Source organism: Anolis carolinensis, chromosome 3 (genome assembly GCF_035594765.1).
Source record: "Anolis carolinensis isolate JA03-04 chromosome 3, rAnoCar3.1.pri, whole genome shotgun sequence".
Classification (NCBI taxonomy): Eukaryota; Metazoa; Chordata; class Lepidosauria; order Squamata; family Dactyloidae; genus Anolis; species Anolis carolinensis.
In genome coordinates, this window is record NC_085843.1 from 81,893,743 (window position 1) to 81,907,395 (window position 13,653).

General features: G+C 37.7%; 1 protein-coding gene across 4 annotated transcripts in view; it reads right to left on the minus strand.

Moving 5' to 3' along the window:
- Positions 1 to 866: 866 nt before the first annotated feature.
- Positions 867 to 13,653, minus strand: part of LOC100566358 (cystathionine beta-synthase-like protein) — a 62,948-nt gene continuing 50,161 nt past the window's right edge. For 3 of the 4 annotated variants that reach the window (XM_008107459.3, XM_008107460.3, XM_008107461.3), the window contains 5 exons: positions 13,115 to 13,249; positions 11,699 to 11,807; positions 8,297 to 8,381; positions 4,080 to 4,139; positions 867 to 3,224 (listed from right to left, as the gene is read on the minus strand). In XM_008107459.3, coding sequence (XP_008105666.1) covers positions 3,115 to 3,224; positions 4,080 to 4,139; positions 8,297 to 8,381; positions 11,699 to 11,807; positions 13,115 to 13,249 — 499 coding nt within the window. In that variant the 3' untranslated portion in view covers positions 867 to 3,114. The remainder of the gene's footprint in view (positions 3,225 to 4,079; positions 4,140 to 8,296; positions 8,382 to 11,698; positions 11,808 to 13,114; positions 13,250 to 13,653) is intronic. The other variant, XM_003218948.4, reaches the window with a different exon arrangement.

Sequence of the window (13,653 nt, forward strand, 5' to 3'; positions counted from 1 at the left end):
AGGATGCTGTGTACTGGAGCTGAGATATTGCCCTTGTGTTGGTTCAGCCTGAGTGAAAGAATGTGGCAATACACAAGCAATAAAAATGAATAAGAAAAGGTCCAGTATAAATTGACCCTTCTCAACCTTTGATTCTCCAAATGTTTTGGACTTCCAGCTCTTATATCTCTGACTACTGTATTGTATTTTACTATGTTATTTAATTATTTTAACTGTTTTATTCTTATTTTATTGTATTATGATGTACTGGTAGTGATCCTACCAGTTGTGTAAGCCGCCCTGAGTCCCCTCGGGGAGAAGGGCGGGGTAGAAATATTGGAAATAAATACTGGTCATGCTGGCTGGGGTTTCTGGAAGTTGACATGATACCCAACTGAAGGGCCAAAGAAAATCAGTACCATAGTTCCCTTTCTAGTGGATGCATTTAATATCCAGCCAATTTCAGCTGCATTCTTGCAAGCACCTTTATGATCAGGCACACACACGTCTGCCAAGGAATGAAAAATATACAAAACCTGGACACATAAGTCCATATGTAGAAGCAGCATGAAAACAACCAAAACAAAGACTCATACAAATAATTTGATTCCCTTTTGGACTTCATGTTTCATGGATGTTGTTTTCTGGATATTTGTGAACCTTCAGACTCCCAACTCCTTGGTGTCCAAGATCCTAGCTCCAGATTGAAAACTACTCCTATGATGTGATTAAGTGCAGTGATTGCAGCTAATTACCTGGAGATTATGGAAAGCAATGCTGTCCGCATCTCCACCTATCTTCTTCCAACAAGGCTTCATTTTGAGGGCCTGTACATCTTCATTCAAACATACTTTCAAAATAATCAAAATAAAACAAAAACGGACAAGTTGTCCAGTTTGTCAGAAATAGCGTTTTATTTAGCTCTTCATACAGAATTTGAAATAACGATGACACAAGAATAGAGCTATTAGGTTTCCTTTCCACAATCCTGGAGAGCCTGAAGTACCAATGCTCAGAACAAGATCCCTGGGGCTAAATTTGTCCGCTACAAAAGGAACAAACCTGATATAACATCAAGATGGTATCTAGTGGTAGATCTCATACATTTTAAAATCATAATTGTATCCTGTTTAATGAGCTTCTATACAATTAACTGTGGCAAGGAAGGACATCTGACCTTAGTGGGAAGGTCTAGAAAAAAATTGGGAAAAAAACAGTTTTCTCTCTCTCATTTTTCCAAAGCCATTTTCTCTGGAAAAACTGAAAAGTGTGTGGAATATGTTATTTTCCAATGATAAATACTATATCTATGATATAGTATTCAAACTATATAACATGAAGACCCTAAGATTTCTGAGACTTTTTGTTTCTATACACTTTTTTTTCAATTTTTCCAGAGAAAAATGCTTTGGAAAAAACCAGAAAAAAACCTGTTTTCCCCATTTTTTAGGGGGTTTTCTAGGCCTTTCCATCTCTACTTCTGACACAGAATGCAAGTAGTGCAGACATTGAAATAAGTGATATCAGTAACATGATTCTTAAAAGCTTCCAGTAGAAGTTGCATGAAGCCATAGAAGAAAAATAACATTAATTCAGATTGGCAGATTAACTTGTGTAAATAAAGAGTTAAATTGCTTGGCATTTTCACTATCTCCCCTTAAGTCTAAAGAAATGTATAACCAAATATTTTTAAAGAAACGTTTTAGCCATTCATCCATGTCAAAATATAGTGAGTTGATAATTATGGAGAGTGCTTAAAGAATATAGACATATAAACATCTGAATTAAAAATCATAATTAACTCTTTAAAGATTTGCATTACAATTCAGGAAATATGATTTGGTCTTCACAGAACAAAATATACAGACATTCTTCTGCTAGTTATCATTCATTTCTTTATTTAGATACATGTATATAAGAAGAAAAATCTTATGCCAAACAAAAACTGTTAAATCTTTCAGGTGCCAAAGGACTTGTTGCTGCTGCAACAAAATGAACCCTTTCAGAATACAAATATAATTCTAGAAAATTCTGCTATCCAAATTAGCCCACAATAGGTTAATACAAATCCAAGTTCTTTACATTATATTTAACAGTGCATATAATACAAAGCAAAGGAAAAAATAGTGTTGATTAATGATGATGCAAGTCTGATATCCAATGTGTAGAAAATACAGAGTGCACAATTTTGATACAAAGTAAGTGAAGGGAGGAGATCTTGGGTGAACCAGCTTGCTGATTTACTGGTGAAAACTCTTCCGTTTCCCTGTTTAACACAAATTCTGTCGTTGTCTCTCTATTTCTTCATAATTTGGTTAAAATGATGAGGAAGTCTATTAAACTCATGTTAAGTCAGCTAGAAGAACAGCCACTCAGTATTTTGGAGTTTGGAAAAACCAAATACACATCCATTGGACAGATAAGACATTTGTCCCTGCAACGACTTTACTTAGATTCTCAAGGAGACAGAATATATTTGGAGCCCACTTCATTACTCCACATGTACAGTAGCTTTATAGTTTTGTCAGAAAAACATGAAGAGTGCCTTCTCATAAAAGTCATGTTAGGACACAAATATATTTTCATATATCCGTAATACAAAACATATCCAGTAGGTATGACATTTGTGAACTTAGAAGATGAATGAGATATTTAAGACCATCTCTCTTCCATAGCTGTTAACAACAATGAAATGTAATACAGAGTTGGATGAGCTTCCAAGTGGGCTGCCCATATAACAGTAGGACCAGTGGCTTAGAAAAGTCCCCATAAGGATACTATTACCTTCCTTGATGACCTGGTCACGCCAGCCATTAAATGAACATTTCTCCACCTACTCAGCTGTGTGAAAATGGCAACCTATTACTGAATATCAACAATCTTGAGCACTACCATGAAGTTAAGTGCCTTAAATGTTAGGGTGTCCATCGCATCCTGGAATTTAGATCTGTGGAGACTCGTCGGCAACAAATATTTCCTGCTGATGACTTTTGGTTTATATGTTTAGACCAAAACAAAAATGTTCAGGTTGTTATAATAAAAAAGGAAGTACCGGGGGGGGGGGGGCAGGGGGATGACACTTTAAAATACAGTGAAAACCCACTTTAAAAACTGCCACTAAAAGTATTCTTGAAGTTAGATTGCCCTTTTCTGCTGTTCTCGGGCAGTCACGAAATTAAGCAAGTCAATTGCTGTGACAACACCAAACACCATTTGCCTTTTACTGGATTCACCATTGCTGTGATCTAAAGAACAGAAGAAAATGCAAAAGACATTATTTTTTAATTCAAATATGTTCTATCTTCACAGCACAACTTAAAGTAAATTACTACTAAGAGCCAGCATGGTATAGTTGCTTCAGCACCAATCAATGATCGAGGATCAGGGTTTGAATTCCTGCTCAGCCATAGAAACTCACTGGATGGCTTTGGAAAAGCCATACTCTCCCAGGGCCCTTCCACACAGTCATATAACCCAGAATATCAAGGTAGATAATACACAATATCTGTTTTGAACTGTGTTATCTGAGTCCACATAACTATATGAACTAGCCATATAACCTAGTTTAAAGCAGATAATGTGAGATTTTATACAGCTGTGTGAAAGTAGCCCCAGCTTCAGAAGAAAGCAAAGGAAAACTCTGTGATCAAATCTTGACATGGAAGCCTAATGACAGGCCCACCTTATGGTTGTACGAATTGGAAATCACTTGAAAGCATACACCAACAACAGGTTACTAACTACAGAACATATCTAACTATATATAGACCAAATTAGTGAGAGATAAGAGAGGATTTATTCATTGGCATCTGGAGAGTCAGTCCCAGTTGTATATATATATATATTTTCTAAGTTCTGAAACAAAACATAAGGTCTCAAAGCAGATCAAAGTGAACATTGTTTTGTTCTAGAAGTTGGAATCGTTGGTGCAGTTTGCACTCTTGACAAGTAATGAAAGATAGAGAATCTGCCAGATCCTATGGGCCTTCTGATTGATCACATTGTTTTAATCTTAACCTATGCGACTCTGCACAACTAGTAGTAACAAAGATTGGGCTGGGCATCCGAAGAACGATTTGCCCAAACACTACTTCACTTGCCTTGTAAAAAAAGTGTTGTTTTAGGTGTTGAGGCACCAGTCTTAGCTTGCTCCACAGCAGCTAAATATTGGATTGAAAGATAAAAGCACCTTAAAGAGAGGTAGTGGTCAGAAACAATTTTGGACAAGGAAGTCATACTAGACAAATGTTTTGGAGCCTCAGATATTGTGACATTGTTCTAGAAGCAGGCTTTCAGTTCCCAAATATTGAATATTTGCTTTTTATTCACTGTTTTAAAAAATAAATAAAAAAATGGGGTTTAAGGGTCCCCAATGCTCCCTGCTCCTACTTAGATGGCTACCATCTGCTATGTTTTTCCCCTACCTGGAGACACATTAACCACGTCTGGGGCTGTTTTAGGCCTGAGGGAGGTCTTTTTCCAACAGGAAGTGATCTGAAGGATTCTGTCCTGTTGGGGGGAAAAGCACTCCGGACCTACAACAACTCAGTCCTCATAAATATAGCAGAACTGTCAGCCAAGCCCTCTGAGGCTTTTATAACAATTATTTTTGGGAAAACTTACTTAAAATATTTCTTTCAAACCCCTCTTTTTTTGTGGAAATATATATTTTACTGAAACCAACTGCCCTTTTGAGTGGTGCTGGGGTGATCTCAAAAAACAGCCTTGGGGTTTGAATGCTTCACTTTTGCACCCCTGTTTTCAAAGATCTGCCTGAAGAACAAGGGGTTTAAAAACCAAGGATAAGATCCAAACATTCCCTTCCTTTGATGGAAAAAATCACCCTGTTGAGAGAAAGTTCTTTCTACTGAAGGAAGGGAACCTTTGGATCCACCACAAAGAAAGACATGCACGAGAAGGTTAAATAAACAATGATCATTCTCAGAGACATAAGGAGACAGCCAGGTCTGGAAATAGGTGGAATGTTATCTGTATCAGCACACAGAGGATGTTTATTCATTTATCTTTAAATGTTCAGGTTAGCCTTCTGCCCCAAAGCAGCTAACAAATAACCCCAAGGATAAAACTGAAGAGGGGTTCATTTTATGTCTTTAAAGTGACAGTAGACCCTCAGGTTTTTATTTTAAAAATTGTAAACAAAGCATCACCCCCATTCAAAATTAGAAATCAACAGGCTATGAGTCAATGCTGCTGAAAGCCAAAGAAATTGTTAACAAAACTTTAACTAAATAAAAAAGCTTATCCTATTCTTAAATAAGCATAAGTGAGAAGCAATGGAAAATTCTGAAAATCCAGACATACAATCTAGGATTCTATATGGAACTACCGTTGGTTCTCCACATTTCAGGTTTAACGGTTGTGGACTTGGTTATTCCACAAAAAAAAAAAAAATCAAATCCACAAAATTGGATTTGATTGGATTTGTATGGAATTTTTAGGTCTTTCAGTGTGGCCCTATGCTCAACTTCTGCTGGATGTCACGCTGGAGGTCTCAGAGCAGTGGTCCCCAGGTGTTTTGGCCTAAAACTCCCAGAAATTACAGCCGGTATACCAGTTGTTAGGATTTCTGGGAGTTGAAGGCTAAAGCATCTCGGGAACCACAGGTTGAGAACCACTGTCCTAGGACCTCCAGCGTGACATCCAGCAAAATTTGAGCATAGAGCCACACTGAAAAAGCTAAACATTACATACAAATCCACTGTCCTAAAGTTTCCTAGTGAGCTATTCTCTCAGGCAAAAAATTGGGATTTTTTTATCCACAGTTTTTCCACTTTTGCAGGGGTCCTGCCCCCCTAACCCCTAAGGAAAGAGGGGGTGTTATTATGTATTTCAGTGCTGAAAGTCTAGGAATTTTTACTTGAGAGAGAGTGGGTGCATAATGTGTTTTTGTACAAGGCACAGTCTTTTAAGAATTAGAAGTCCTAGACTTGTTTTGATAGTGGTGGCATTTTCAATGCATTTGGAAAAATCAACACAAGACAAAGGGGTGGAAGAAACAGCAATAAGTAAGCAGAAATATTGATCCCAAAGAGAGTGAATGAGCCCCACTGCTACTGATATAGGTTCCATTTTATATATTATCTCTTTAAGTCAGAGGTATAACTACAAATGATGGAGCCCCCAGATGGCGTAGTGGGCTAAGTGACTTGAAGGTTGGGTTGCTGACCTGAAAGTTGCCAGGTTCGAATCCCACCTGGGGAGAGTGCGGATGAGCTCCCTCTATCAGCTCCAGCTCCATGCGGGGACATGAGAGAAGCCTCCCACAAGGATGGTAAAAACATCAAAACATCCGGGCGTCCCCTGGGCAACGTCCTTGCAGACGGCCAATTCTCTCACTCCAGAAGCAACTTCAGTTGCTCCTGACACGAAAATAAATAAATAACTACAAATGGAGGAATGAAGACATTTTCTCATATTAGAATTCTACTCCCTTAATTATTTTTTTTCATCTCCCAAATTACTACTATTATAGAGAATAAAACAATGTAAATTGTTCACACATAGAATTCCTATATTTTCTGTGTTCACATTGCTTTGTTAATTCTGGCGATCCCTTTTCTTTGGAAACCTCAACTATCGTATATACTCGAGTATAAGCCGACCCGAATATAAGCCAAGGCACCTAATTTTACCACAAGAAACTGGGATAATTTATTGACTCGAGTATAAGCTGAGGGTGGAAAATACAGCAGCTACGGGTAAATTTCAAAATTAAAATAGATACCAATAAAATTACATTAATCGAGGCATCAGTAGGTTAAATGTTTTTAAATATTTACCATATTTCAAAGAAAAACAATAAACTAGCTCTATAAGTGGAAAAGTAGGGTCAACAAAAACAATATGGTATCAACAAAAACTTTATAACAACAACAACACCTTCTCATTTGTATCCCACCCTATCTCCACATGGGGACTCAGGCCAGTGGCCAACATAGTAACAGGCAAACATTTAATGCTTATGTAAACAATGCAGAGCTAGATATAGATCTATTATTATATATACTAATATCACATATGCATTTCCCCCTGAAACGTTTGCAAATCCCCTCTGTGTTTGTGTGTGTGTGCATTTCCCTTGCAATATTTGCAAACCCTATATATCTATATTCATATCTATCTAGACATCTCTCTTTATATAGATAATTATATCTATATAGGATTTGCAGAGACTTGCAAACATGTGAGGGGAAAATGCATATATATATAAATGTATATATGGATACAGATATACAGGTACATGGATCTATATGTATATAGGATTTGCAAAGACCTGCAAACATATGAGGGGAAAATTCATATATAAAATTAATGTATATAGATAGATACATACAGATATATAGGTATATAGGGATTGCAAAGGTTTGCAGGGGTTAATGCCTACATATCTGTAGGAGAGTTTGACAAATATTTCAGGGGGAAATACTTTTATAAGATTAATGAATATATATTTTTCTTCTTCCTGACTTGCAAGGGCTTCTTTCCCTTTTCAAAACATTCCAATGGTTAAGAGGGAGGGAGGCTTTGGAAAATAAAACACACTGATAAGGGAAGAGAGAAATATATCATATATTGCAATCAATGGCCTCCAGGCTCCGCTGCCGGCCTGACCTTGACCCCATTATAAGCCGGGGGAGGCTTTTTTAGCTAAAAAAAAAAGGCTGAAAACTCAGCTTATCTTTGAGTAAATACAGTATATATATTTGATCACTCTATTGAAATTTTAAGTTACTGCAATACTAGAAACGTAGTAACTGAGGAGAAAAATTCATTGCGTGGGACACATTTTAATTTGTGGGGTGGAAATCTTCTCATTCCCCCTCCCCTTAAGTATCTCCCTGCTTAACCCTATATACTTTGATTTCCCCCCCTAGAATGTCAAGACTTATACATAAGTCTTTGACATTTTAGGAAAAAAATCAAACCAAGAAACCTGGGATGCTGGCCCCCTGAGCTGGCATTGGTACGTATCTCTTTCTATTGAACGATTCTCAACCTATCCATGAGTCATATCAAAATCCATAATTTTGATCCCAAAACTTGTTGCTGACTTATCCATGACATTGACTTACCATATATTTAGGTGCATATGACAAGTCCATTCCATTATTAAGAAAAATCTTGAGACAGTCAACAGTGGAAGTTGATAGTAATCAAATGTGGCACTAATCACATAATTCTTTAATTGAAAGGTGCCTTAAGAGTGTTTGATAGAAAAGCAATTCACACAGATATGTGTAAATAATAGGTTCAAAGTGAACAGGTAGGAAATGGTGCAGAGAACTCTTCTACTCACATTGAATCTGCTCATGAACCACCAGAGCAAAGTGGTCTATTTCCAAAATATGAGACAGCTTTCCCAAGTTGTCCTGCAGACGGATCTGGAAAGAGAACATTTTCAGAGTTTTTTTAAAAAATAGACTATTTTTAAAATGTTTAAACAGATAAACATCCCAATTTTCACCTCACCTGGTACTTTGATAATTGTTCTTTTAAAAAATTATTTGAATTATAATAATGATCACTATATTTTGTATGGACCTTCTCCTATGAAATTGCTGTGTTTTAATGAAAACTAGAAATGAAGGAAGAAGAAAAAAGACTATATTGCTCTTCCACCAAAATTTAGCAATAAGTCTGGAATACTGGTTGGATGTACCTTATCTGCAGATTTATTTTGCAGCAGTGACGCAATGGGTTAAACCCTTGTGCCACTGAACTGCTGACCTGAAGGTTGGCAGTTCGAATCCGTGAGACGGGGTGAGCTCCCATCTATCAGCCTAGCTCCTGTCAACCTAGCAGTTCAAAAATCTGCAAATGTGAGTAGATAAATAGGTACCACTTCAGCACGAAAAGGCAAAGAGACACACCAAGCAATCCTGCCGGTCACATGACCAGGAGGTGACAACGCAGGCTCCTCAGCTTGCAAATGAAGTAAAAGCACCTCCCCAGAGCCAGAGTTGAGCACCGCCTCCAGAAGCCGGAAATGAAAGAAGCTTTTGCCTTGTTTGTGTTTGTATGTCTAATTGTATTTGACTGTAAAGACAATGACTGTTTGCCTATGTAAATGCTGTAATCCACTCTGAGTCCCCTAGGGGAGAAGGACGGAATATAAATAAAATGTATTGTTGTTGTTGTTAGTATTCTGCTTTGTGTGCACAACTGGGGGGTCATATCAGTGAAAATTGTTCCTTTATCTGCCATAGATCTCTACCAATGTTCATGTGAATGGATGAACTATAAAGACACTGTTATCATTGAAGTCAACTGACTAAAAGTTTGGATGTCATATAAGGGATGAAGACTATATGGCCCTCCAAGGTATTAATCAAACAGCAAATCCATCATCCTTTACCATTGGCTAGGCTTACTAGTGTTCACTGGCTATTCCCTGTGATGTTATCAAAAAAAAAAGGAAGAAAGAAAAAGGAAGAACCCAAAACCACATACAAATGTGCAGAATAGTTTTGAACTTTATGAAGAAAACAAGTTTCCTTAAAAGAAAAATGAAACAAGATAAACCCTTGCACATTATGCTTTTACATCAGCCAAATCATCCCAAATGTAGACAGCTCAGCCATCCATCGAATTATAATATTTTTAAATAAAAGAAGACTTTTTTTGGTAAAGATAAAACCATTTCCGGGATTTATAAAATGGTTAGGCGACATCACAGAAGTAAGTGAAACAAGTGGAGGGCATAGTGGGCTTGAATGTCAAATTTCATACAGCTGTTTGGGATGGGGAAAACCAAGTTCTGGGCAGAAATATATGCTGGGATTAAATGTTTCCATAGCAAGGCAAGAGCCAACTGGAATACTGGACTAGAACTCTGGGAGATGAAGGCGCAACTATGGAAATCTTCCTATTAAAGAAGAAAGTTTTAAGACCAAATTACGGGATGGGAGATTTTATGTATTTTAAATATGTTTTTAATGGTTTTAACTATTTGTTTTTAAATAGTGTTTTGGTTTAATTCTATTTTACTGTTCATAGTCTTTAGGTTTTTATATTGTATATTGCATTGTTTTAGCACTGTTTGTCACTCTGAGTCTCTGTTAAGAGAAAAAGCATCATACAAATATAATAATAATAATAATAATAATAATAATAATAATAATAATAATAACAAAGCTGAGTCACACTCTCTCAGCCTTATTGGAAGACCATGGTAAATCTCTTCTAAACAAATATTGTCAAGAAAGCCCTATGTCAATGATTCTTAACCTGTGGGTCCCCAGATGTTTTGGCCTTCAACTCCCAAAAATCTTAACAGCTGGTAAACTGGCTGGGATTTCTGGGAATTGTCGGCCAAAACACCTGGGGAACCACAGGTTGATAACCACTGCCCTGAGTGATAGGGTTGCTACAAATAAGAGCCAATGTGAAGGCACATAACAGTAAGAACACAGCAGCTGCACTGTTCTATAAATGCAGTATTTTATTTTGTCCTTATTATTTCCTAACAAGCAACCCAGGTGCATTGATATACATGTCCAGGTTGATGTGGCCCAGCTACATCGTAAGCAGGACCATGGATTTAGCCACAAGAACAAATACACTCCACTTAACTCATTTTTTCCCAGTAGATTTTAAAGCCTATCTACATAACACAGAAACCAACCTTCTGCCCTTCATTTAACAGTTCCAACCAAGTGAGTTTACTCCAATGCAAAAATGGCAGTTTGATTGTAAAAGCATCTTGTATTGAGTGGGAAAAGAAGGATTCCCTTCAGTGTAACTCCTTTCTCTTAGTAGGGAAATGTTGGTAGATAGGTTGTCTTTAATTTAGGATCAGCCATCAACAACATTCCCTATACAGACACCAGCCATTGCAAGCTAAAGAGATGCGATATTGCTGAATTACACACCATTTTGAAGGATGATTCATTTGGCAGCTAGGGGAGAAAAACAAGTGATTTACTGTGTTCAAAAATCGTATTTTCTCAAGGAAGAGAAGGCTGAGAGGAGACATGATGGCCATGTATAAATATGTGAGGGAAAGTCACAGGGAGGAGGGAGCAAGCTTGTTTTCTGGTGGTCTGGCGACTAGAAGGTGGAACAATGACTTCAAATTACAGGAAAGGAGATTCCACCTGAACATTAGGAAGAACTTCCTCACTGTGAGAACTGTTTGGCAGTGCAACTCTCTGCCCCGGAGTGTGGTGGAGGCCCCTTCTTTGGAGGCTTTTAAGCAGAGGCTGGATGGCCATCTGTCAGGGGTCCTTTGAATGCAATTTTCTTGCTTTTTGGCAGGGGGTTGGACTGGATGGCCCACGAGGTTTCTTCCAAATTTATGATTCTATGTATGGGTCTAAGTTCAATTGTTGTCCCAATGGAATAGACACATTAAGTTAACTATTGAATGGCACATCAATAAATCCCATTGGTTAATGTGTCATTCCATTTTGGATTTTGGCCACAAAAGGATGCAGGCATTTACACTGCGCTCACACAATGTTAAAAATTAAGTGCCCTCCCGTTACTGCTGCAGATCTAAGAGTTGCAAAACAAACCTTTGTGGCAAGATCAACATACTGTCTAAATTTCGAATTGTACTAAATTGATGGTGAAGTGGCATTTCCTGAAGTGGCATCAGGCAATATAGTCAAACAGCCTCCCTGTCTTGGAAATCTTGATGGATTTCTTAAATGATATAGTGGGGTGGGAAAGAAGAGATACTAGAAGATGCAGGTACCTTTTTGAATTGCTTGTAGATTACTTTACTGACTTGGTCTGATGGCTGTACTTTGCCCGCAAGCACTGAAGAAAGCATGTTGCCAAGAGTAACCATTCCCAAAATCACTCTGAAAAGAAAACCCAAGCACAGCAGGTCAGATGGACTTTCTACAGAATGAGTTCCATGTCCTTACTTTCTGTTAAGTTTAATGCCTTAAACTAGTATTTTCAGATTCCCCTTCTAATTTGAATCCACTGTTTTTTTTTTATATAAAAGGGTATTTAATTGCAAATGACACATCAGATGTTGCGTATAATACCATTACTTTTATTATTTTCTAGAGGGAAATTTAGAACTGCAGATCTGGTAGGGGAGAAATTGGGTATTCAACCATTTTCCTGACTACAAAGTACCCCATTCCAAATCTCTGCTTGTCCAAAAAATTCCACTTGGGTATGGGAAATAGTTATCATAATCACAATTATCATAATCTAATACTTAATGAACCAGTAGAAATATATTTTTACAGCATTCACAGTGATCTGCTTTATTATCTTGCAAAAAATGTGCTTTTTGGACTTAGGCTACCTGGGTAGCCCCTACTAGCATGTGTGTGCGCATTAACCTTTAAGAACATGCTGAAATTAGTTGAGAGTTCAAAGATGGCATTTCCTTTTTTCCAATCTGGATAAATGTCATTAGATGATTTGAGCTTTTCTTAAATTGGCATGCAGATGATCAGAAAGTAAACTTCATTTAGCAAACCACCAGACTGCACTCTGGGTGCGGACACATTGCCTGAATTGCAGTTTGTCCTCATCTGACCAGCCAATAATGCTGGCCAATCCACTGGCCTATTTCCTACCTGGCTGTCTTAAGACCTGAGATACATTTTGGGCTCAGTTAATTCTTTTATAGACCATTTCAAAGTAATGACCGCAGCCCTCAAAAGGCAATAAAACCAATTTTGAAGGCAGATTTTGAAATCCAACAACTGCTACCACACCCGTTCCTGTTAAACTCAAGGAAGTGAACAAAGGATCAAAAAAAGAAAGGAAGGAATGAGAATGTGGGATGTTTTTCTGATCAGGTGCCTCCTGAGTCATTCAAGCAAGTTTAGGACATTTTTGTACAAGGAGTTTAATCTGTTAGGAAGGTATAAGCCAAGAGTCAGAGTCAGCTTCCTTATGATCCATATTATAATCCTGACATTCAGTTATGGATGATTTCAATGTTTTATTACAGTAGGCCACTTTCATGGGGGTTAGGGATGTAGGACTTCCGTGAAAGTGGGGAAAACACAAATTTAAAAAATCTCTTTTTTAACCTGCAAGAACACCTCACTAGGAATTTCAAGGTTCTCCAGCACAGGGAACCACTCCTCTAGAAAATTAAGGATATAAAGGGGAAGGGGGACACAAAATCTGCACGTACCCTGATTCATCAACAACTGGTACCTGGTCGAAACCCTTCTCTTTGAGTATTTCAATTGTTTTTTCACAAGTGACACTTGGTAGTACTGTCAGAGGGGCAGAGAGGGTAAGTTCCTGAACTTTCAAGTGCCACCACCTAGGAAAAAAACAAATAAACACCATCATTCCTCATACACATGATTTTATGACACATCACACACATAATTTTATAGCAAGCAATTCAAGCATTGAATTAAAATACTTTTTTTCCATACTTTGTGTATCTTTCACAGAAAGGCTGGTGGGGCCACTTATTGTGTGCAAATAAAATATATGGCAGAATTACTGGGGCTAAATAAGGCAACAAGGTCTTGCACATGAAAAGGAAAACAGTACTGTACTTACTCAAATCTAACGCTCACCTATTTTGGCTAAATTACCTTGCCAAAATTAGGGGGCACATCAGATTTGTGTAATATGGTAATCTTAGTGCTGAGCCAAAGTAAAAGGGGAAGTTGCTTCGGGAGCACCCGGAGCTCCATTTTGAGGGACATCCTCTCT